The following is a 21,438-nucleotide window of genomic DNA, read 5'->3' as shown; positions in this document are numbered from 1 at the left end:
GCACTTGAGATGGGGAACTCCTGACTTACCTTTAGAAAGAGGTGGTATATAAATAAATTCAATAAGTCGCAGAGTTAGAGGAAATCCAACTGCTTAGAGTTAAGGGAAGAAACTTTGAGAAAGGTCAACCCTAGGATTTCCTATATTAAGCTATCCCTGGGACAAGAAAGAAGAGTCTTATAGCAAAATCCACTATATTCCTCCTTTTCCATTTTTTTAAAAGGGGAAAGTTAAATTAAAAGGTCCGTTTTTAAAGTTGCTCCGAATTACAATCGCTGTATCCTTTTGAATCTCAAAATACCCCCATCACCTTATCTTGCAGTAATAATCCTCATTTCACAAGCTCTTAAAGAGCTGTTAAGAGGCTTCAGTGAACTATGAATTGTTCTAATTTTTAACACAGTTTAGAGGCCAAGAAGCCAAGTGCAGCCTTTCAACGTAGGAGTGGAGGTTTTCCACAAGGGGACCTGACCTTGAACTTTTTCTACTTGATCCAGTCTGCACATTTGAGCATTCAGTGCCATAATTCTATCTGATGAGGGCTCGTTGAGTCGAGGAGTCAAAAGAAAGATTTCTTGGACTCTCAAGGTCTGGCAGTAGTGCTCTTTTATTCAGAGAATAGCATGGAGTAGCATGGGGACAGGACCCACGGGCAGTGAAGAGCTGCAATGTGTTGAGGGTTAGAGCTAAATTTATAAGGCATAGGTATGTGAGTTATTTCTTTACAAAACACAGGAAAGATCATGAAAAAAATCGTTAAAATGGTATCAGTGCAGGTAGGATCTGGTTATTGGGTGGTCCTATAATTTCAGATAAGAATGAGATCAGATTAAGTCAGGACATGCTATGCTTCCAGGAGGATGATATAGGTTAGTATGTAGGGCAGGTCACCTTGGGCTTCTCTCCCTGGGGCAGCCTTGATCCTCATTACTATCTTTCCAGCAGTAAAAAGGGAGAGAAATGAATTGATAATTTCAATCTGGCTCTAAAGCATTCCAGGAGCAAGGAGATGGGCATGTGAGTATCCTTAAGTGTGGAAGCTCTGAAATGGCGCTATATGGTCGGTCTGTATCTGAGCAAGCTCTGGTCTCTGTCTTGATGGTAGCAATGAACCTCCTTGCTTCTCTTTTGGAAATCATAACCAGCAGCAGCATGTATGTCTGATGCAGCCTTCTTTCACCCAAAACTTTTGGGGAGTTACTAGAGTTAATAAGTAGACTGATTTGCTTCTTAGCTCTGCTCTAATTCCTTTGGTGGAAGGGCTAATGAGAAGAACAACAGACAAAAGTCGTTCGTAAGACAAGGAAAAAAATAAAAGAAATGGCAAAATAATCTAGAAATGATAAGTCTCCAAAAATGTGGGGCAGAGCCATACCTTTGAGATCCGGTACACAAGAAATGGGCACTGGTCCAGGATGGTACGTTTTGAATAGGACTTTAGCTTGGTGCACACGGCATCTCATTTAATCCTCCTCAAGTTGTATGAGAGGGCAGAGTGCCTCTTCTCCCTCTGTTGCTGCAGGTGAGAGGTATACAAGTGGACAGGGTTAAGTAAATAGCCCGTGGTCACACAGCTAATAATGGTGGAACCACACCTGAATCCACATATTCAGACTCCAGATTTCTGATGCTCTTTCTAATGTGTTTCAGAGTCCCGTTCATTTGCTGAAGTAGTAAATAACTTCCCAGTGGCCTGAAAGAGTAAATGGAGACCCTAACACCAGCTTCAGTGCCCAAGCTTTAACTGTTATGGGACAAGAGCCCAATTGATTCTTGGTATTTCTAAGGTGAAATAAAACTGAAGTATATACATTATTAGTCCAAAGCTCACACAAAAAGAGTGTTGTGCTTCAAAGCAGTAATCTTTGGAAGCAGTATTGTTATTCTTACCAGGCTATGTGCTCAAACAGTTGTTGTATTTTTTAACTGCCCATTAATAGTTGCTTTTGGAACCAGATTTCAAACTACACAATAAAACATTCTTGTTACTTTATAATTGCACCTGGTTATTTCTACAAACGAAAAATAGAGTTAGCTACCAGACTTGACCTTATTTTTCACACCAAACTTGACATTGTTCTCTACAAAATCAAATTCACCTTTCAAGGATGAAAACTGGACACACTTCCCAAAGAGGAGTTTTAAAAAACGCTTTGATTTAATGACATCATTAAAATTAGTTCATCTCCTACCAAGATAACCCTTTTGAAGTAGACACTACTGATGTAGCTGTGTGGTTCTGGTTTATTAAAAAACCAACCACATTACTTTGTCATGACCCTCAGGTAAAACATTGTAAGTCTTCCAGTATTTCACAAGTGGTAGAAAGATGAGCCAGAGCCTATAAGTGAAGAAAACAGGACAACAGAAGATTTTAAATCCACTACCCCTGCAAACAATAGCAGCAGCAGCAACAGATTGGTGTCATTCTTAAAAGATAATCAACTATTACTGTGGACTGTTCTCTGAATTCCAGGCCAGCCAAAAGGTGTTAAATGTTGGCCATTTACTCAACCTCACCTAGCATGAGAAGCATTTTGGTAACAGTATTAAGATCCTGGGTTTCGTTCTAGCTCTGACTTCTATGCATCATGATCTCAAATGTATGCCTTTCCTTCATCTTCTTTCCTATGCCTTTCCTCCCTCACAGGCAGCATCGCCGCCATCACGGTGACCGTCATTGCCGTCGTGCTGTTGGTGTTTGGAGTCGCAGCGTATCTGAAGATCAGGTGAGATGCACCTTACTCTTCTTTATGAAGAACAGGATTCCATGTTGTCAGGCTCCAGGCTGAGAGCTGTTTTGCCGAGTGCTTTTTCCTTGATAAGTATCTGAGCTCTCGGAAATATTGGCAGGGAAGAGAAAATGGCCAGCGTACTCCACGCTGGACAAGAACAGATGGTACAGTATCTGAAAATTGGCAAAGCAGAAAAAAATAAGCTGGAATATACAGCATGATGATGTAATGGCACACGAATGAACCTAGAGTCAGGAGACCGAGGCCGTGGCCCTCTGCCCTTAGCTCACCTTCTCACCCTGAGAAACCCAGTCGCCTCCTGAACCTCAAATTGTCTCATCTATGGTATGAGGGAGAGGCCTGGGCTCAGTGCTTCCTGAACACTGATGTTCTGGACAACCGTGTGTGGATGTGTATCCCGTCTGTAAGGTTTTCACTGGTTCTAAGGCAAAATCTTGAAAATATAAGGAAAGTGTAGCATTTTCTATAAATTGGGATTTTTCCCCTGAGATTATGTCCTTATATTTTTGGTTCTCAAATATCTCTTATTTTATGAAGTGAAGATGATCACAGGTGGTAGCTGCGTTTTTGCTTTCCTTAGCCACATAGAAAGTTGCAGTACTCTGGGAGTCCCTCGCTTTTGTTGTCTACTGCTCTGTGAAGTCCCAAAGTCTCAAAGCCACATTACTGACACTGAGTGTGCTTCAGCTGTAAAATGCCAAATGGCAAGTGACAGTCTGATTTGCCAGTCTGGGCACTGCCTGTAACAAGGGACAGTAGGACATGTGTCTCCATGATGAGGACAGCCACTCCCTGACCTCAATACATTCTCCTCTCACCGGCCATCTTATGGAAGCCGGATCTGACCCTGTCACTCCCTCCCTCAAAAGCCCCCAGTGGCTTCCCTGCACACTTAGAATTAACCCCTCAGGTTGGCCCTGGAGTTCATTCATGGACCCGCCCCTGCCTACCTCTTCTCACTCATCACATCCTTCTTTCCCTCTTAACCACTGAGCTGCAGTCACACTGGCTTCCTGTCCAATTCTTAGAACATAGCAGGTTCTTTTTCTGTCCAGGCTCTTGGCTCTTGGTGGTCACTCTCCATGAAATGCTTTTCTTCTAGCTTTTCCTCATTCATAACTTTCATGTCATGTCCTCCAAGAGATGTCCCGTCCAGTTTGGTGCTCCTGTTATTTGTTCTCTTAGTGCCTCAGTTACTTTCATCCAGGCACTGTCGCGCACACCCACACACTCCTGACTGATTTCTCTTCCCCACCGCCATGCTGCTTCCTCAAGAGGCTGTGCCCGCCCTGTGCTTCCCTCCTGTCCTGGTTCCCCACAGGAGCTCGTGTATTTAACTTCTCGTCTCTGTGCACACCTCCACTTTGCTGCCCTCTCATCTCCTCTAGTCACCCCAGTCCAGACCAACACCCACCAGGGAACTCTCCCCTCCGCCTTCCCTTTTATCTCCCTCCATCTTTTGTTTGAAATGTGCACCAAATCAATCTAATAATGGTGTCAACTATGAGACTGCCTTGTAATATCACCATTATGTAAGATACAAAGAACAAGAAAGCCAGATTTCAAAGAGAAATTGGAATTAAAGGGCCAACATTACCCGTGTCTAAAAGCCTTTATGAAAGAATCCAGGGAGCCAGCCCCGTGGCCTAGTGGTTAAGTTGGCACGCTCCACTTTGGCGGCCTGGGTTCAGTTCCCAGGCATGGACCTACCCCACTCACTGGCCGCCATGCTGTGGGCAGCAACCCACATACAAAATAGAGGAAAACTGGCAGCAGATGTTAGCTCAGGGCAAATCTTCCTCAGCAGCAACAACAAAAAGGAATCCAGAGGTCTTCTTCACATTAAAAAGAAAAAAAATCTTTTCATTAAGTCTGTATTTCCTTAAGCAGCAAACTTAATTTTTAATTTTATGATTTGTATCTTACTGAATGATGCCCTTTTCCATCTGTCTTAATTGCTAGTTTATCACTGCAGATACACTGTATTTTAATTATGAGTTAAGGTGGCTTTTATGAACTAGTCCGGGAACTTCATTGCCAGTTGGTAACAGAGTTTCTCTTTGTCTTTGGGGGGAGAAGGAGGCTCAAAAAAAAGAAACTTATGGGTAAACTTTAGAGTCATTTTGGACTCACCGGTGGTGAATTTTTGAAGGGCTAAAGTCACCAAAAATACAAACTTCCCCTGGAGTGTAGAGTGAAATAGGAACACTTCCCTCTTGCCACACACTTATCAGAAATGATGTTGAAATAGCCTAAGGACTCTTCCCCTTAACTCTGGGCACGAAGTGAAGTTTACCACTTCAAACCTTCCACTGGCTATAGTCAGGCAGTCTAGAGCAGTGATTAAGAACTCAGATTTAGAAACGGGGAGACCTCAGTTCAAATCCCAGCTCTATCACTTTCTGGCAGGTTCTAGTGTGACCTGAGCATGTTACAGAACCTCAGTAACCCTCACTTCCCTCTCCTGTAGGATAAGGGCCGTAATTTTAGCTACGTGGTAGCATTGTTGGGACGACTAATGGACACTGCTTCCCAAGTACATAGCACTGCCATCATCATTGTCATCATCAAAGTGGTCAACTGAAAGGGACCCTAGCAGGACAGTTACTTGATGGATAGTGTTAGCCATGTACCATGCACTCCTCTCAGCATCGGGCTCACATCACAATGAGACACAGTCCTGCCATCCCAGAACTTACTGTGTTTGGAAAATTTTTCTAGCAGGCCATTAAAATTGGTTCTAATGAGTGCTGATTAAAATTGTATAACATTTTATTTTAAAAATTTAAAGTATATTTTCTCCAGGCATTCTCAGCACTAGATCAATTCAGTGAATGATTAAATTGAATTAGTCACTGTTTCTCTCCCCCATATAGGTCCTCCCTCTTAAAAAGTAAAAGAGCCCCAGTGGTATAAGGTTGCTGTTTATCCTTGGCATTACAAACTTAAGGGTGGATAAAACGATCAGACTCCTGTCTAGAAACCCCCAAAGGAAAACCCCTATCTGCTGCTCTATAAATTATTTCGGCAAAATGATAACATAAGGAGGTTAATCACTCTCATGAATCTTAAGGCTGTGCTAAAACCCCTTCAAGTGTTATTTTGCCAGGTTCTTGGAAAGCCCCACTAATCATTAATTAAAAACACATTTGGCTCAATTGACGCGCGTGTGTGTGTGTGTGTGTGTGTGTGTGCGCGCGTGCATGCATGTGTGCCTGTGTGTGTATACCTAAAGTTGGGTTTTGCCTTGGCTGGAAATTTATTCTGCTCCTATCATCCCAGATTTCTGAGAACAATAACATGAGAAGAGGTCTGTTGTCTGTGGTCTTTTACCGCATTTGGCTGGAGCGGCAAGTGACTGAACTTGCAGCCCATAAGGGAGCCATTAGCTTCTCTCCTGCAACCCTGGGCTATGGCCGGGCCCAGCCAGCGTCCCTGCAAATGTGAAAGAGGCAGCGGCTTGAAAGGGCAGCCTCACAACCAGGAAAAGGACATGCCTCGCAAGCTCTGCTAGCAGTGGCTCAGTAGTTTCCCCTTTCTCCCAAATTCTAATTCCCTCTGAAGGCGTTGGTAAACTCTGTTTTCACACTCCTATTCTTTGAGGATCCGTGACTCCTAGTCTTGTCACAGTGTCCCCTGCCTGGAGAGCCACATCTTTCTGTAACCTAAGCCCCTTTTGGATGCGGCGTATACAAATGAACTGCCCTGACCCTCCCGGGGCTCTTCTCAATTGTCGGCCTTCCATTGTAGCCAGCAGCAGTGTGGTGTGAGGGAGGAACGTGGGCTTTGCAGTCACGTTCGATATCGACCCTTCTACTTACTATTTAGGTGGCCTTGGGCCAATTATAATCTCCCTGATCCTTAATTTCTTCACCTGCCAAAATAGCACTGACAACACCTACCTTTCAAGGTTGTTTTGAAGATGACAGAAAGAATCAACGTAGCGTACCTGCAGGGACTGTAAGCATGGTGGTTAGAAATATATACTTGAGGGCAAGTTTATGAATCACTTTGTGCTCAGTTTCTTCATTTGTCAAATGGGACTGTAATACGAATACCTAAGTCAGGATGGTTATGAGGATTAAGTCATGATACAGATAAACGTTCAGTGCTGGGTGCTAGATGAGGGTGATGGAAGAGCTAACTACTGTTACTGTTGTCATTGTTGCAACAGTGCTTACTACTTAGGCGCTCAGTAAGATGGTAGCCGCCAAGAGTCCCATTCAGCAGGATTCAAAGGAGAGGGGAGAGGAGGAGGAGGAGGAAGATGGCAGAGCAGCTCAGTTTTCTATCACGTCTTGACGTGCGGGCTTCCATGTTCCATTCTGGCTGTTTCAACCGTGCTATTTCTAAAGGCCTGTGAAGCTGCCTCCGTGTTATCCATTCATAGATGGAAATGATCATTGAGCAGTCTTTATTCCAGGGTTTGTTTGCAACTTTAAAGGCAAGCAAAGGCCCTGCCTGCCTCTTGAGAAGGATGTCTTTAATTAGTGATGATTGAAGAATGAGGTAAGTCGGTTTGGTTTTGTTTAAATGGGCTCAAAACTGTTGAGCCACGAGATAATCCCCCGCGCGGGAGATCGTATCTGCTATCACCAGCAGTGTGGATCTGCTATAATTAGGTGTGCTGGTAACTCAGACAGACAACATGGGCTGTTCCCTGCACAAAAATAAATGTGACCTTGATTTATAGACACGACAAAGCCTGGCTTTGAAGGCATTTTCTTAGAAGTCACCTGTTTTGCTTTGTCTTCTAGTGATTACATTTTATACAGCTGGATTCCTTCTGGTGGTAGTTAGGCTTAAAGAGTAGGCTTGGCCAGCCATAAAGGCTGAGAGCTTCCAGAATTTGTTACCTACAGGCTGACTTTTTCAGATCAGCTTTCGGCTTTCTGTAGGTCTAGTTGACTTGATTCTCTACCTCAGTGGTTCTCCAATTTTAATGTGCATAAGAATCGATGGGAAAGCTTATTAAGAACATAGTTTCCTGAGTCTCATCTCATTCATCCCCAAAGGTTCTCATTCACTAGGTCGGGATGGGGCCCGTGCACAGGTGATGCCAGCGCTGCTGGGCTGAGGACCAGACTTTGAGTAACCCTGCTCTACTCTCAGTCCTGACACTCCAAACACACACTTTGCTCTCCACTTTCCCGGATATACTGCCCAGCTGTTCATGCCTCTGTTACTTTGAACATGCCGATCCCTCTGCCGGAGGTGTCTGGTTCGCCTCTTTTTTATCTGGCTAATTTCAAGTCTAGCTCAAAAGAGACGCCCTCTGGGAAGCCTCCTCCCACCGTCTCCACAGTGGGTTCCTTTGGACCACTCGCTTCTCTGTCCCGGAATCACTGTGTTCTCAGCCAGTCTCCTCCACTAGCAGGAAATAAAGTCCCAGCAGCACCTGACATATAACCGTTGCTTTATAAACATTCGCTGGCTGAGTGAAGGATTCTGGGTAGGGACGTTTGGGGTGTGGCAGCAGTATTTGTTTATTCCAAATCTGGAGAAACTAGGCTCAGAGAAGGGGAAGCCATGGGAATCTGTTAAACCGTAGACTTGTTCTAGTTCCCCCACAACTCTGAACTTGTTTACAAATAGACAGGTGTTCCAGTGTGCAGGACTTCTCCGTGTTGAGTATCTGCCAATATGATATCTGGCAGATAATTTTAAAAAACAAAATAAATTTTATCTGCCCCTTCAAAGTAAAGGCGATTATTTAAAGATTAGTTTGAAAGTAACTGCTTTTTAAGAGAAACCCAGACTATGGAAAGAGCACTTTGAAAATGAATATTTGGAAGTGATTCCATCATTGGGATTTTGGTAGAAAGAAGACAGAACTGAGAGGACTCCTGAATTATGGTACTCATTCTGCCACTAACTTGCTATGGTAACTGTGGGCAAATAAAGTCACTCCTAATGGTCACAGTTTTCTTAGCTTCAAAATCGTAGCTCACGATGTTAATTTCTTAGTTTTGACGAATGTGCCATAGTTATGTAAGATGTTAACATCCAGGGAAGCTGGGTGAAGGGCATATGGAAATTTATCTTTGCAGTTCTTCTATAAATCTAAAATCATTCCAATATAAGTAGTTTATTTTTTTTTAAATTATAGTTCAGTAGCTACCACACGGATGTGCTGTTTGCTCCTGCCCCAGAGCCTTTACACTTGCTGTTCTCTCTGTCTCTGTGGTATATCTGCACCTCTTTTATGTGTCTGCTCAAATGTCATCTTAATGAGACTTTCCCTGATTACCATCTTCAAAATTACAATCCCCACCTCCCACTGGGAATTCCTCACTTCCCCTTCCATCTTTATTTTCCTCCATTGCACTGGTTACCATCAGCCATATTATTTTTCATGTCTTATTTATTGTGTCTGTCCCCACTAGAATGTGAGCTCCCTTAGCACAGAGATTTTGCTCTTTTTATTCACTGAAATATCCCCCAGGCCCCAGAATAGAGCCTGATAGATGCTAAGTTTTCAATGAATAGTTAAATGAAAGGATTCAGGCAGAGAAATGACAATCATAGAAAGAAAGCCACCATTGGAAACAAAGGAGACAGTGACAGCTGCACCAAGTAGCTTTGCTAATGTATGATAAGAGTCTAAGGCTTAATTACTAATGACTAATGAGCTGCAAGTTCAGCTGTGTTTTCCCAGCACTAAGCCATATCTTATTCATCTTTATATCCCTCCTTCTTTGCACGTAATAAGCACTCATGATTGAACGGCAAGGCTCGCGAGGAGAGGACTTTGGGAGGAGTAGCAATAAACAAGGTTGGAGACTTGATGGAGAACTGGGGTTGACCCTTATAAAGGAGAAGGTGTTTTCTAAAATGTGTTTGTTTCAACACAAGGAGATTAAAACACCTCATTCATTTTCAAAGACAATTGCATTCCATTAAGTATTAATGCTACAGCTATCTTAAAATTGGTACCATTTCATCATTGTGGAGAAGGCCTCAAACCACAAACGTCTCCACCACATGTACCAGTTGTCATCAACAAGGCGTCAGCAATTCGGATGAGGGGGCGAGAGCAGTAGGGAGGGCAGCTTCCTATTAGAGCCAAGCCCCCTGAGAAGGAAGCGGTGAGGCAGGGGCTTAACATAAGTCATTCCCTGTTTTGTCCTGACAGGTTCTGCTTCCAGCAAACTAAATGGTACGATACAGTAGAACCGCTTTGATGATAAGCACAGTGCCACCGATTGACAGGGGCTGTAAGCACTGTGCTGAGGGCTTTAAGCACGGCATCGCCTGGGAGAGACTCAACTGTAATTCTCTTGCCTCTTGCTATCTTTAAGGTCAAAATGGTGGCTTTGACCCTTTGTGTTCTTTAATAAGATGTTTTCATTTTGCCACAGCTATATTGCTCAATGAATTACCACAGGCCATCCTGATCGCTGCTGGTATTGACCAAGCGAGCTCCATATATACTATTTATACGCTCCTGGATGTGAGCAGTTATCATCAAATATTTATAAATGAACCACTGCATCAAGAGCAACATATTAGATGTTCAGAAAATTAGAGGAAAAGTAAGACGTGGTCTACCCCCAAGAGCTTTGCTATCCGAGGGGAGCCAAGGCGCAGCAAGTAGAAAACAGAGCTGTGTTGGATGGGTGCCAGTGTTTAGGAAATTGAGTAAACAAAACTGCTTTGGTCTGATGAGGATGTCATCCTTAGAGATTGCTGTTCAGATTGAAATGCGATGAAGCAGCGTCGCATCGTAGAGCCAGGAGACCTAGATGTGATATCAGCTCTACTATTTAGTCTCATGAAAAACTCATCTAGGTTCCTTGAACCCCACTTTCCTAATCTCGGGAGTGGCAGCCTTTTCACCTCTTAGACTCCACAAATGCCAATCTGAGAACCTCCCCCATTTCCATCTACTGTGATTTAAGAAGTTCTGGCATGGAGAAATAGTTTAAAATGATCATTAATTATTCTCCCTTATCACACACACACACACACAAATGTGTTTGTCTTACTCTTTCTACAGCATTGTAGGATTTCTCCAAACCTGGCTTGAATCCCAGCACACTCGCTTCTTCTTGTTTAGACTCGTTAATATATTGAAACAAGCCCTACGAGTTCAGTACGTTCCCAGATACGGTTTTTCTGTATCTCTTGCTTTGCTTTCCTCATTTATCAGTATTTTGCTCAACTCACTGTTCATTCAAATGAGAAGGCAAAGAAAATGAACGGTCCATCTTTTTCCTTTATTTTACTAGTGTTTGTGTCTTAGACGGCTCTAATAACACCACAGATTCAAGGACGGCTCTGATCAAATCGTGTCGCCTAAAATAACCATCAGCAGTAAAACCTGGTGACCAGAAGATTTTTAATCCTCTAACCCCACTCAAGCGTGATAATAATTTTTAAAAATTCCAATCACAATAATGTAAGGCGCTGGTTTTATAACTATGCCTGGGGCGTAGGTTCAGGTGTTCCTGGTAGGAGGGAAGCCCACTTTTCATTCAATTCCTTTTTTTACCGTTTGCAAATTTGCCATGTGCTTGTGTAAGTTTCATTACAATAAAAATTAAAAAGCAATACCGGCCAACATTTATTGTGAATTTACTATGTGCCAAGCATTTCATAGCCGTTACCTCATTTAATCCTCCCAACAACCCTTAACACACCTTTTTTTTTTAAGTTTCTCCATCTCATAGATGAAGAAGCAGGGGGTTAAAAACATTCAAGGACATACATTTATTGGCCCAACTGACACTTTATGGAAATAAAATTATATCCTAGATATAAAAATGCTGGGAGAGTTAAATTACCATACAAAGGTGAGGCAGAAGTGCCCTGTCAACAAAGGAGCATGGTTGTTAGGTAGCTGTTGGCCAGGCTTGCAGGAGTAAGTCACGCTGCATTTAGGCCCAGCTCCAGTCTTGTAACCCCCAGGTTTTTACTTGTTTATTCTACAGCTTCCATTTCTCAATCATCCTATTAAAGGATTTGATTGGAATTGGAGGTTTCAAATGCGGGGGGAGAGTTGGCGATGGATGGCCGCTGGTGACCTCATTTACCAAAACTGGCCTCCCTTATTCCCGTCCATCAGAAGATCAGGGGTGTGCTGTTTATGATCTCTTTCCTTCTCACACCCACAGAAATGAATGTGGGCCTTTAGAGAAAACAAAGCATATTGTAGGACATCCTCCAGTTTCCAAGTGTATGGACTGGGAAAGGCGAGCCGGCCTTCAAGACAGAAACTAGAATTTTGAAGGCTAAGAGTTTGAAACCAGTACATCAAGGGTCTGGTTCTTTTAAACACTAGATCATCTTTTCTCAAATACTTGGCAGATGTAATGAGCTCCCGACGAGTGACAGCCATTACTTTAGCAACAGATAGAAGTATAGCAAATGCTTTTTGTGCCTCTCAGACTGTATTTTCAGTCTGTTTAATTTTCATATCTAACTCAGAAAAAAATGAAGGGGAGCGGGCATGTTTGTACAGCACACCGGATTTCCACTGGCAAACTGTCATAGTTCACATGCTAGCATGAACCTCCACGGCACCAGATGCTCATTTTGCGGTGCTCTCCCAATCCTGGTGTTAGTTTTAGTCTTAAAATGACCATAATACTCTCCAGGAATACTCTCCCCATCTGTGAACAGATTGGATTCTCAGGATGTATTGTTCTTCCAGTCACTTTTTCTTCCACAGACATTTTTTGAGGGCTTACTCTGTGCCAGGTATTCTTCTAGGTGCCAGAGATAGAGCTAAGAACAAACAGAACAGGCAAGTATTCCATACTTATGGTCTAGTTAGGGGAGAGAGGCAATAACAAAGTAAATAAGTATATTGTATAATATGTTAGAAGGTGAGGATACTATGAGAAAAATTAAACTGGGAGTGCCGGGGGTTGGGAGTTGCAAGTTTAAACAGTTCTTAAGCAAGGCCTCACTGAGGAGGGGACGTTTGTGCAAAGACTTGAAGGAGATGAGAGGATGAGCTATGTGGAGATCTGGAGGACAACTGTTCCATGCTGAGGGAACGGTAAGTGCAAAGGCCCTGAGGCAAGACTGTGCCAGGCATGAGGGCAAAGAGCAAGGAGGCCAGTGTGGTTGGAGCACAGGGAGCAGGAGGGACTGACATGCTCAGAAGAGTAACAGAGGCCAGATCCTATCGGGCTGTGCAAACCACAGTAATGAGGTTGGCTTTTACTCTGTGTGAGATGAGGAGCCACTCAAAGGTTTTGAACAGAGGAGTAATAACAATCTGACTTCAGTTTCTAATAGAAATAGTATTAATTGTGGAGCAGGTTCCCACAATGACCCACGAAAGCCTGTAAAATCCATATTGCCATTAAACTAAGGTGCTGATCAGACTCTGGGAAGCTGAGCTCAGAACACTGGACGTAGATCCAGGAGGTGGGGATTTGACTCACAGCTCCAGTGGGTGACTTTGGGTGTGCCAGTTAACATCTCTGAGCCCCATTTTCCTCATCGGAGAAATAAGGATGAGCAATACCTGCCCCATGGCTTTATTTTAAGGATCAAATAAAAACAGAACATAGGAGCACTTTGTAGATTGTAAAGCACTATATAAATGTGAGGAGGGGTGGTGAGAGCAATGGTGGTTGTGGTTGTGTCATTATTATTTCAGGGAAAATTAAATCCAGCACCTAAGTCAAAATGCCAGGAATGCAACCTTCTCTTTCCCACTCCTTATTAAATAGCCATGCAAGTGGGGCCTCCTCCTTCTCCAAGACTGGAGGTCAAGGAGAGAGACAAGGACCACGCTGATCTCGTGGAAGGTGCCCGTCAGGCTCCCAGCTGATCGGTTGTAACTTACAGAATGTTCGTAGACTGGGGGCTCCACGGTGGGTGGGTCTGTTGCCAAGGGGTTGTCCTAGCAAGAATCATGTCATGCCTCTTGTGGGCCCTGTGAGCCTCCCCGTTCAGGCTGCAGGGTGTTAGGCTGACCTAGATGGGCAACTTCTCCAAATAACCACAACCCTCTCCTCCTTCCCGCCAGGCATTCCTCCTACGGAAGGCTTTTGGATGACCACGACTACGGGTCCTGGGGAAACTACAACAACCCTCTGTACGACGACTCCTAACAGAGGAACGTGGCCTGCGATGAGGAAGAACTGTCCTTTATTTATAAGTGCTTATCCAGTAGATTAATAACAAGTACCTGACGCACACTGAGCGACAATCTTAAGCCCTGTTTTGTTGGTATGGTTGTTTTGTTTTCCTCCCTCTCCACCGGCTGCTACAACTTCCCCTTTCTGGTACAAAAAGAATCATTCTTTAAAGGTGGGTGGAGGCTGATTTGCAGCTGAGATGAGCCAACCTTGAGCCAGCCAGGCCAGACCACCATGGCGGAGGCTTCTGGACCCACCGCAGGACCCACTGCGAGAGGACTGAGGAAGAGAGATCAAGCTGTTTGGCTGGGGGTTACTTTCAGGGGAACTCTTTGTTTGTGGTGTTTCTTAAACTTTCATTTAGGAAATTACATTAAATCTCAATGAGGGGAAAGGAAATGAGTACTGGGAGGACCTCCCCCTACAGATGAGGAAGCAGGGTTTTCTCAGATTCCTTTTCAATGTGTTTATCTGGTTGTGTCTGACAGGATGCCTGCTTGGCTCTACAAGCTGGATCCCAGCTTCTTAGCTGCCTAATTAATGAAAGAAGAAACTAGAAGTGCCCCGGAGGAGGCCACAGGCCGAGGGCAGAGAGGCAGGTTGCTGTCAGGTCTCAGCGTGCCCTCTACCTCTGCTCCCCTCCAGGCCACGTTTCTCTGCTAAGGATGCCCATTCTGGTCAACTGCAGCTGGAATCCCAGCCCACAAGCCTTCAGCGGAGTTGTGGTTCCACAGGAGAAGGCTATGAGATGAGTTTAGTTATAGAAGAGAAGTGAGAGGCATGTGGAGTGGGTGTAGAGCGGGGAGTGGAGGGGGGTGGGAGGTAAATGAGGGAGCTGACGTGCATCGAATACCTCATTAGAGAAGTGGGAATCAGCCCTCGGTAACTGTCGGAGACATCCATTCCTTGGACGAGCCCACAGAATCCTGGCTTTATACCCACAAAGCAACTGGTTCGCTGCCTTACTGTCTGTTGGATAATGGCTATAAACTGTTTTAAAAAAAATTTTTTAAAGCGCTAGTCTATCTGTAATTGCTCAGTGAGGCATTTCCAAAGGAAACAGATACCTTGATTAATCCATTTATTTTTCCCATACACTTACCATGTTAATTCTGCTGTTTAATAAATGAACACCCCTGGGTATAGTCTTAAAATTCTGCATCACGAATTTTAAGAACTGGTCATCTTTGCAGGCATCCATTTATTGCAGTGGTTCTCAACCAGCAGGCGACTTTGCTTCCCTCAGGGGACACTTCAAAATATCCGGTGAGGTTTTTGAGTGCCACAGGTTGCGGGTGCTGCTAGTGGGTGGAAACCGTGGGTGCAGTAAGCATGCTATGATGCACAGAATAGCCCACCACAACAAAGAATTGTCTGGCCCAAACGTCAATAGTGCTGAGTTTAAGAAGCCCTGATATATTACAATGCCCGTTGTGACAAAACGAGACATTCCCAGATTAGTAATATTTTTTATGTTAACTAACTGAAATGATTTGTTAAATTTCTATCTAAAAAGCATTTAGTTTGTTGGCTCATGGGTTGTTTTTGGCATGCATGGTTGCCTTTTCATTTCTGTTTTCTGGATAGCTTTATTTCATGGCTCTAACTCTGTCCTCCTGTCACACCTGATAGTAGCAACTGGCGTCTTATGTCCTGATTTCATGGAATAGAAACATATATTGGGTCCTATTACAAAATGTGTTATATTGTCCTACAGTGTCATAAAGAACTTGAAACTGGATCAATTTTTATTTCTAAACTTGGACCTGCTGCCATGACTCTGTTTAGTTTCCAGAAACTTGACCCTCAGCTCATCCTTCCACTCGCTGTGGCCCAGCAAAGTCCTGACATGAAAACCCCCATTGCCATGCTGTTCTAAACCTCCCTGGTGTCAGAGACACTAGGATCCGTGCCACTTTCCACAACCTGCCATCCCACACTCTGAAAAGAAATTATTCCTCAACTCCTTAGATATCAAATGAGAGTGAGCAACCCCCAGAGGTGTTTCACAACAGGCGTGGGGAAGAAGAAGTCAGTTTCCAGGAGTTCTGATATATCTGATTATTAAAAAACAAAACAAGTGGACACTCTCAGAAAAATAGCCAGGAATGATCAAGGGTGCCCCTCTGGTCGTGCGTGGCCTGAATAATTGTCCCTCTTCCCCCCCTCACCCCCTTTAGACACCTTCAGTTTCCCAAAGGACAATTCAATAAAAGGAGGACATTCCATACATATTTTCTCCCTCAGCCACAAGCATTTTGACAAAATGTCCACGAAACACCTTTGGAGAGGTGCTCTTCTGGATGTTGCTTCAGTCAGAAACACTGGGTGGAGGACCGGCCTCTTCCCAGGGAATCCTGGCCAATTATAAACCACAGACTCAGCATCTTTCCTTACTAAAGACTGCTATTGTGCAAGAGCACTTTATGGTTTTGTTGCTCTTATTAACTTCCAAATCCTTATGGCAAAGAGAGGGATCTGGACCTAAAGCAGATATACTGAGCAAGGTGACAGCTTCCCGTAAAAACTCTAACACTCTTTGTTGTGTTAGTTTAAAATACCTATAGGTTGAACCGTATGTTTCCAAGCGCATTTTTTCTGTTTTTTGAGTTGGCCACAAGGTTTTAACTGTATTCAACAAATGTTGCTTAAAACACACACACAGCCCTCCACCCCCGAAAAATATGCCGATAATTGACGTCCTTTACCTCAGGGAGAGAGTCTGTTCGGGTCTCCTCAAGGGAAATGGCTCCAGTGGATCTAAATCAAGGACATGCCGTGCAGGGATAGGAGTAGTCCTAGAGGGTTGGAGAGAATGTCAGAGCAGGAGGGAGGCAAGCCGCCTCCTCTCTACCATAGATGGCAGATGAGGAGAGAGTGGGACTCAACTTTGTTGTCTTTCCCCATGGCCCTGATGAAGTCTCCTGCTCTCCCTGGACATCTGTGTCGTCATTTCTTCAGTGGAGGTGATGCCTTCATATTGACCTCACCCCATGCTACCTCACAAATGTGTTGTGAGGACTAATAAAATCATGTCTACAGTGTTTTCAGTTTCTGGAGAAAAATATTTATGGACATTTTAAGTATCACATAGATATATAAGGGATCTCAGTTTCTTGTTTGTTGTTATACTGGTGTGTTGTTTTTACTTAAATCTATAAAACAGCTATATCGTAGCCACATCAGACAGCTGTTACAACTCTGGGCTACCCGCCAGAACAGCTGACTGACTGCAGGGTTAACCGAGCCTGGGACCACAAAGGATGGTTTTCATCTCCAAATGAAAGGATGGCCCAGGACATAGGTCTCATGGACTATTGAGTTAGGATCCAGGAGGTTGGAGTAACACAGTATTGACACCTGAACACAAACAGCAGTATACCTCTGGCCTTTACCATCCTGAAGTCTCCTAGGTTCTTTGTGGGGTTAATTTTGGTTTGAGGTCATCTATTTGCCCTTCATCTTGCTTGCAAGGGTGCATGGTTCAATCCCTCGCATCTGGGAAATAAATTTTTCAGTGGGGCCAGATGCTAATTTGCACGTTGGTTCACCTTCTTTGCCTTTAACCTCTTTTTGGCAAATGAATGTACCATTTCAACTTTGATTTTAAAGTGCTAGTTGATATTGGTAATTGTGCTAACCAAGAGACCAATGCCAGATTGCTTTCTTGGGGTGAGTTAGCTGACATTTAAAGATAGAAAGATGTGCAACTTCTTTGATATTTGATGTCACTGTATCTACATTTGTTGTAAGACATTGCATACTAATTATAATTATATCAATTAAAGTTGTTAAAAGCTTGCATCTGACAGTGGTGATTCACATTTTGATATGTTTTGTTATTGAGGCCATTCAGTTGGTATGCTCAGTACTTCTCGTATTAATTAGCCCTGGCTTGTTCTTAAAGAATATTTATCCCACATCAATAAATAATATTTTCTGCAGATCACGAAGGTTTCTCTGATCTTGAAACAGAATTGAAGGATGTCAGAAATGAAGAAACTTCCCAAGCATGATTTTAACTATACACCATGCCTTGTAAAATAGATGTAAAAATAAACACTTTGATTCAATAAATAGTGGTACATAATCAAGTCATATTAAGGGATATTGGCATTAATAGAACATTCGATACTTACTTTGTTCTTCAAAAATTAAGTTCAGCAAACCCATGCTTATCTGACTGTTAAATAGCAAGGAGTTTCAATCATCCGGAATAGAATTTCAACCCCCAGAAGCTAACCAAAGATTATTCTGATTCTGAAGAAAAGAGCAACAACAAAGCCCATGCGTTTTGCAACATAGGAGAGAAATGGAACCACCTGCAAACTAGAGCTTATTTTTCTTTTGTTTTTTTTTTTGAGGAAGATTAGCCCTGAGCTAACATCTGCCACCAATCCTCCTCTTTTTGCTGAGGAAGACTGGCCCTGAGCTGACATCCGTGCCCATCTTCCTCTACTTTATATGTGGGACACCTACCACAGCATGGCTTGCCACGCGATGCCATGTCCACACCCAGGATCTGAACTAGCAAACCCCGGGCCACCGAAGCAGAACGTGTGAACTTAACCACTGCGCCACTGGGCCGGCCCCTAGAGCTTATTGACTTGATAGTGGATGTAAACTTCAGGTCAGATTTAGTAAGTTTAATTACCTGGCTTCCAGGGGCAGAGCATGGAGGAAGAGTTGAGATGGAGAAAGAGGACCAAACGTGAAACAGGCCCTTCCCCACTGATTACAGTCATTTCTTTTCTTTTTTGCTGAGGAAGATTCACCCTGAGCTAACATCTGTGCCAGTCTTCTTTCTATATGCAAGCCGCCACCACAGCAGCTGACAAGTGGTGTGGGTCCACACCTGAGAACCAAACCTGGGCTGCCAAAGCAGAGCAGGCCAAACCTAACCACTTAAGCTGGCCCTCAGTCATTTCTTGAGGCCTTGCCATGTGCACAAAAGCAAGTGAAGACTCCATTATTCCAACCTTGCCTGAACTGGGTCAGTCAGCACTTTAAATGTGCATAGAAAGAAAAGGCCTAATAATAATATGTAGTGTTTACATATTATGAATTTTGGGTCCAAATCAAGATTTTTTTCTCCTGTATTATAACTTTTCCAAGTTAGATCATAATCTGCTTTGATTGTTTAGTAACCTATCTGAAATCTTTTACTCTCCTAAAATTCAATATACTAACCAATAGTTAACTATATTTTGATTTTTGTCAGAAAGTATTGAGTCATAAATGACGCCTGCAAAGCACTGGTCAAACCTGTGAGAGGAATGATCTCGTCTCTTAAAGGCTCTAGTCTTTGGCAGGTGTAGAATGGACTACATTTACCACGCTGAAAAAGCGTTAATCAGTTTGGGTCAACAAATGTGTTTCTATTTTAAGCAAGATACTGAATATTTACTATAAAAATGAAGGAATGTAATATTCATTCGGGACTCGAGGTGCCTGTGGGCATCATCTAAAGTAATGCCTGCATCAGCTTTAGTGGTCATTACACTCTCTCCATCTAACAGGTGGGAAAACTGAGGTTCCAGGATAGTAAATTCGTTCATGCCTGTACTGAATCCTGTGTACTTCATAATGAGTAAGATGGCTCCTGCTCTCCGAGCATTTACAGTAGAAAGTGTCAGAGGTGGGATTCAAACCAGGTCCGTCTGTTACCAGAGCCTTTGGTCATTTTCCACTCAAGGGACTGGTATCTGATGTAAGTATAACCCAGCTCTTAAGACTCTCACAGCTCCTGCTAAAATGGGCCCTTCCAAAGTCCCCCTTAGCTATTTTGGGCAGTCTTGAGGGCATCTGGCATGCAGACCAGACCAAGCCTAGTCAACTCCCGAGCACATGTTCCCTGCCAGGCACTCACCTTCCTGCTGACTCCTGCTGCCCTGCTGGGCTGTGGTCTCTACCAAGAGGGGAGCCCGCCTCTCCCCATTCTGTTAGGGCACCAACACAGGGCTGCTCTGTCTCCCAGAATTTTAGCGAACTCCTCTCAAGTTCCCATTTGCAGCCTCCCTGCTCTCCACAGGAGTCCAGTGGTAGTCCACAGCAGGGCCAGGGATGCTGCCCTCGGAATCATTCCCCTCTTACCTAAGGCTCCATCATCATGCCAACTTGTCTTTTTTGGTGTCATAATGATAATGATAGCTTATTCTCACGTGGCACTTACTGTGAGCCAGATACTGTTATAAGCACTTTACATGGAGATTATCATGCCTGTGACATAGATATTATTAACATCTTCATTGTACTGATGAGAAAACTAAGGGTCACAGGTGTAGAAATTTGCCAAAGGTCACACAGCTAGTAAGTGGTGGGGCAGAATTCAAAGGCCAACATCAGCCTCCAGAGTCCGTGCTCTTGACCACAGAGCCCTCACTCTGTGCCAGAGGCTCATGGCTCGCGCACTCAGGCCCATCCCTGTCTGAACTCAGTGTGGGACAACCTGAGGCCAAGGCTGGGTACCCACCGCAGAAGCAAGGTCCCTCCCTGAAGGAAGGTTTCTGGAGTGGCCAAAGGGGCCCGCCCTTAGGACAGCCAGCCTGGTAGGCTCTGAGCTGCCTCTATCTAGATTCTGACACTTCCAGCCAAGGTCACCCACCTGACAGCCATCAACTCAACAGCAGGGGACTCCAGGCTGACCTTTCCCTTGTCACCAGATCCACACAACAGCGGTGGTGAGGCAGTCCAGACCACTGTCTTGTTCTCTCACTAGCCACGTCTGCCTTGGCACTTGGACAGAATTCACAGCAAACGTTGCCAGGCAGAGTGTTGAAAAGTTCAAATCAATCAGAAGCCAGGTGTTGTCAAGTGGTGTGAGACAAATGCCCACCCCCAGCCCCAGTGCCAGAACACAGCCTGAACGGGGAAAACAGAAAGCACTTCTCCATTTATTACTGTCTTACAAACATTGTAACAACGGCAAGAATAAAGGTTAGAGGAGCCACCAGCAGGTAAGTGCTGAGATTCTTGGGTCTCTGGGAAGCTGCCACCCTCTCGGGCTGCGGCAGTGAGGCGGGGGTCCTCGAGAGCTCACTGGGAAGCCACAGCTGCCTCCATCCCTGACGGAGACAGTTTTCGAGAATGGCTTTGCCTTTTCTCCATTGTGCAGATCTCGCCCAAGAACCTCTCGTGAACAAGCTCTAGCCAGAGCCATACAGGAAAGGGAACTGCAAGAGACGCGGTTCCTGGCTTCCCCTCCTGCAAGAGACGCGGTTCCTGGCTTCCCCTCCGTGTTGAAAAGGAGATCTTAGAAAAGGGTGGAGGGATGCTGAGCTGAAAATAAACAAATGAGCACAGTCCACGCTTCTTACCCCAGATTAGAACTTCCCAAAAAGGACAGTAACAACATCACATTATTCCTGACATGATGTGACTGTCCCTTACACAACTGAAGATGCCCCCTTACCCCCTAAAAGAAACACACAGTATCCCATAATTGCTTTATCTCTGGGAATGTTCACTTCTTTCTTAGTTCAGATGCAATCTTCCTTTGATATCCTATGACCTAAATGCCAAATTCTAGGGCTAACACTTTATATTGGCTAGAGGGGGAATGAGGAAGGAGAGAAAAAGAGCTG

General features: G+C 44.1%; 1 protein-coding gene and 1 long non-coding RNA gene across 7 annotated transcripts in view; both read left to right on the top strand.

Moving 5' to 3' along the window:
* PARM1 (prostate androgen-regulated mucin-like protein 1) overlaps positions 1-17,804 on the top strand; it is a 108,130-nt gene extending 90,326 nt beyond the window's left edge. Inside the window, exons 3-4 of the mRNA XM_008521956.2 lie at positions 2,651-2,729; positions 13,744-17,804. Of these exons, the coding sequence (XP_008520178.1) occupies positions 2,651-2,729; positions 13,744-13,828 (164 nt within the window). The 3' untranslated portion in view covers positions 13,829-17,804. The remainder of the gene's footprint in view (positions 1-2,650; positions 2,730-13,743) is intronic.
* Positions 17,805-20,645: 2,841 nt separating this feature from the next.
* Positions 20,646-21,438, top strand: part of LOC139082301 (uncharacterized) — a 46,669-nt gene continuing 45,876 nt past the window's right edge. For 5 of the 6 annotated variants that reach the window (XR_011538166.1, XR_011538162.1, XR_011538165.1 and 2 more), the window contains exon 1: positions 20,695-20,811. This is a non-coding gene — a long non-coding RNA (uncharacterized lncRNA). Of the gene's footprint in view, positions 20,812-21,438 lie in introns of all 6 variants that reach the window. The other variant, XR_011538161.1, reaches the window with a different exon arrangement.

Source organism: Equus przewalskii, chromosome 3 (genome assembly GCF_037783145.1).
Source record: "Equus przewalskii isolate Varuska chromosome 3, EquPr2, whole genome shotgun sequence".
In the NCBI taxonomy this organism is placed as follows: domain Eukaryota; kingdom Metazoa; phylum Chordata; class Mammalia; order Perissodactyla; family Equidae; genus Equus; species Equus przewalskii.
Note: the sequence above shows the minus strand (reverse complement) of the source record. Positions and strands in the feature narration are given on the sequence as shown.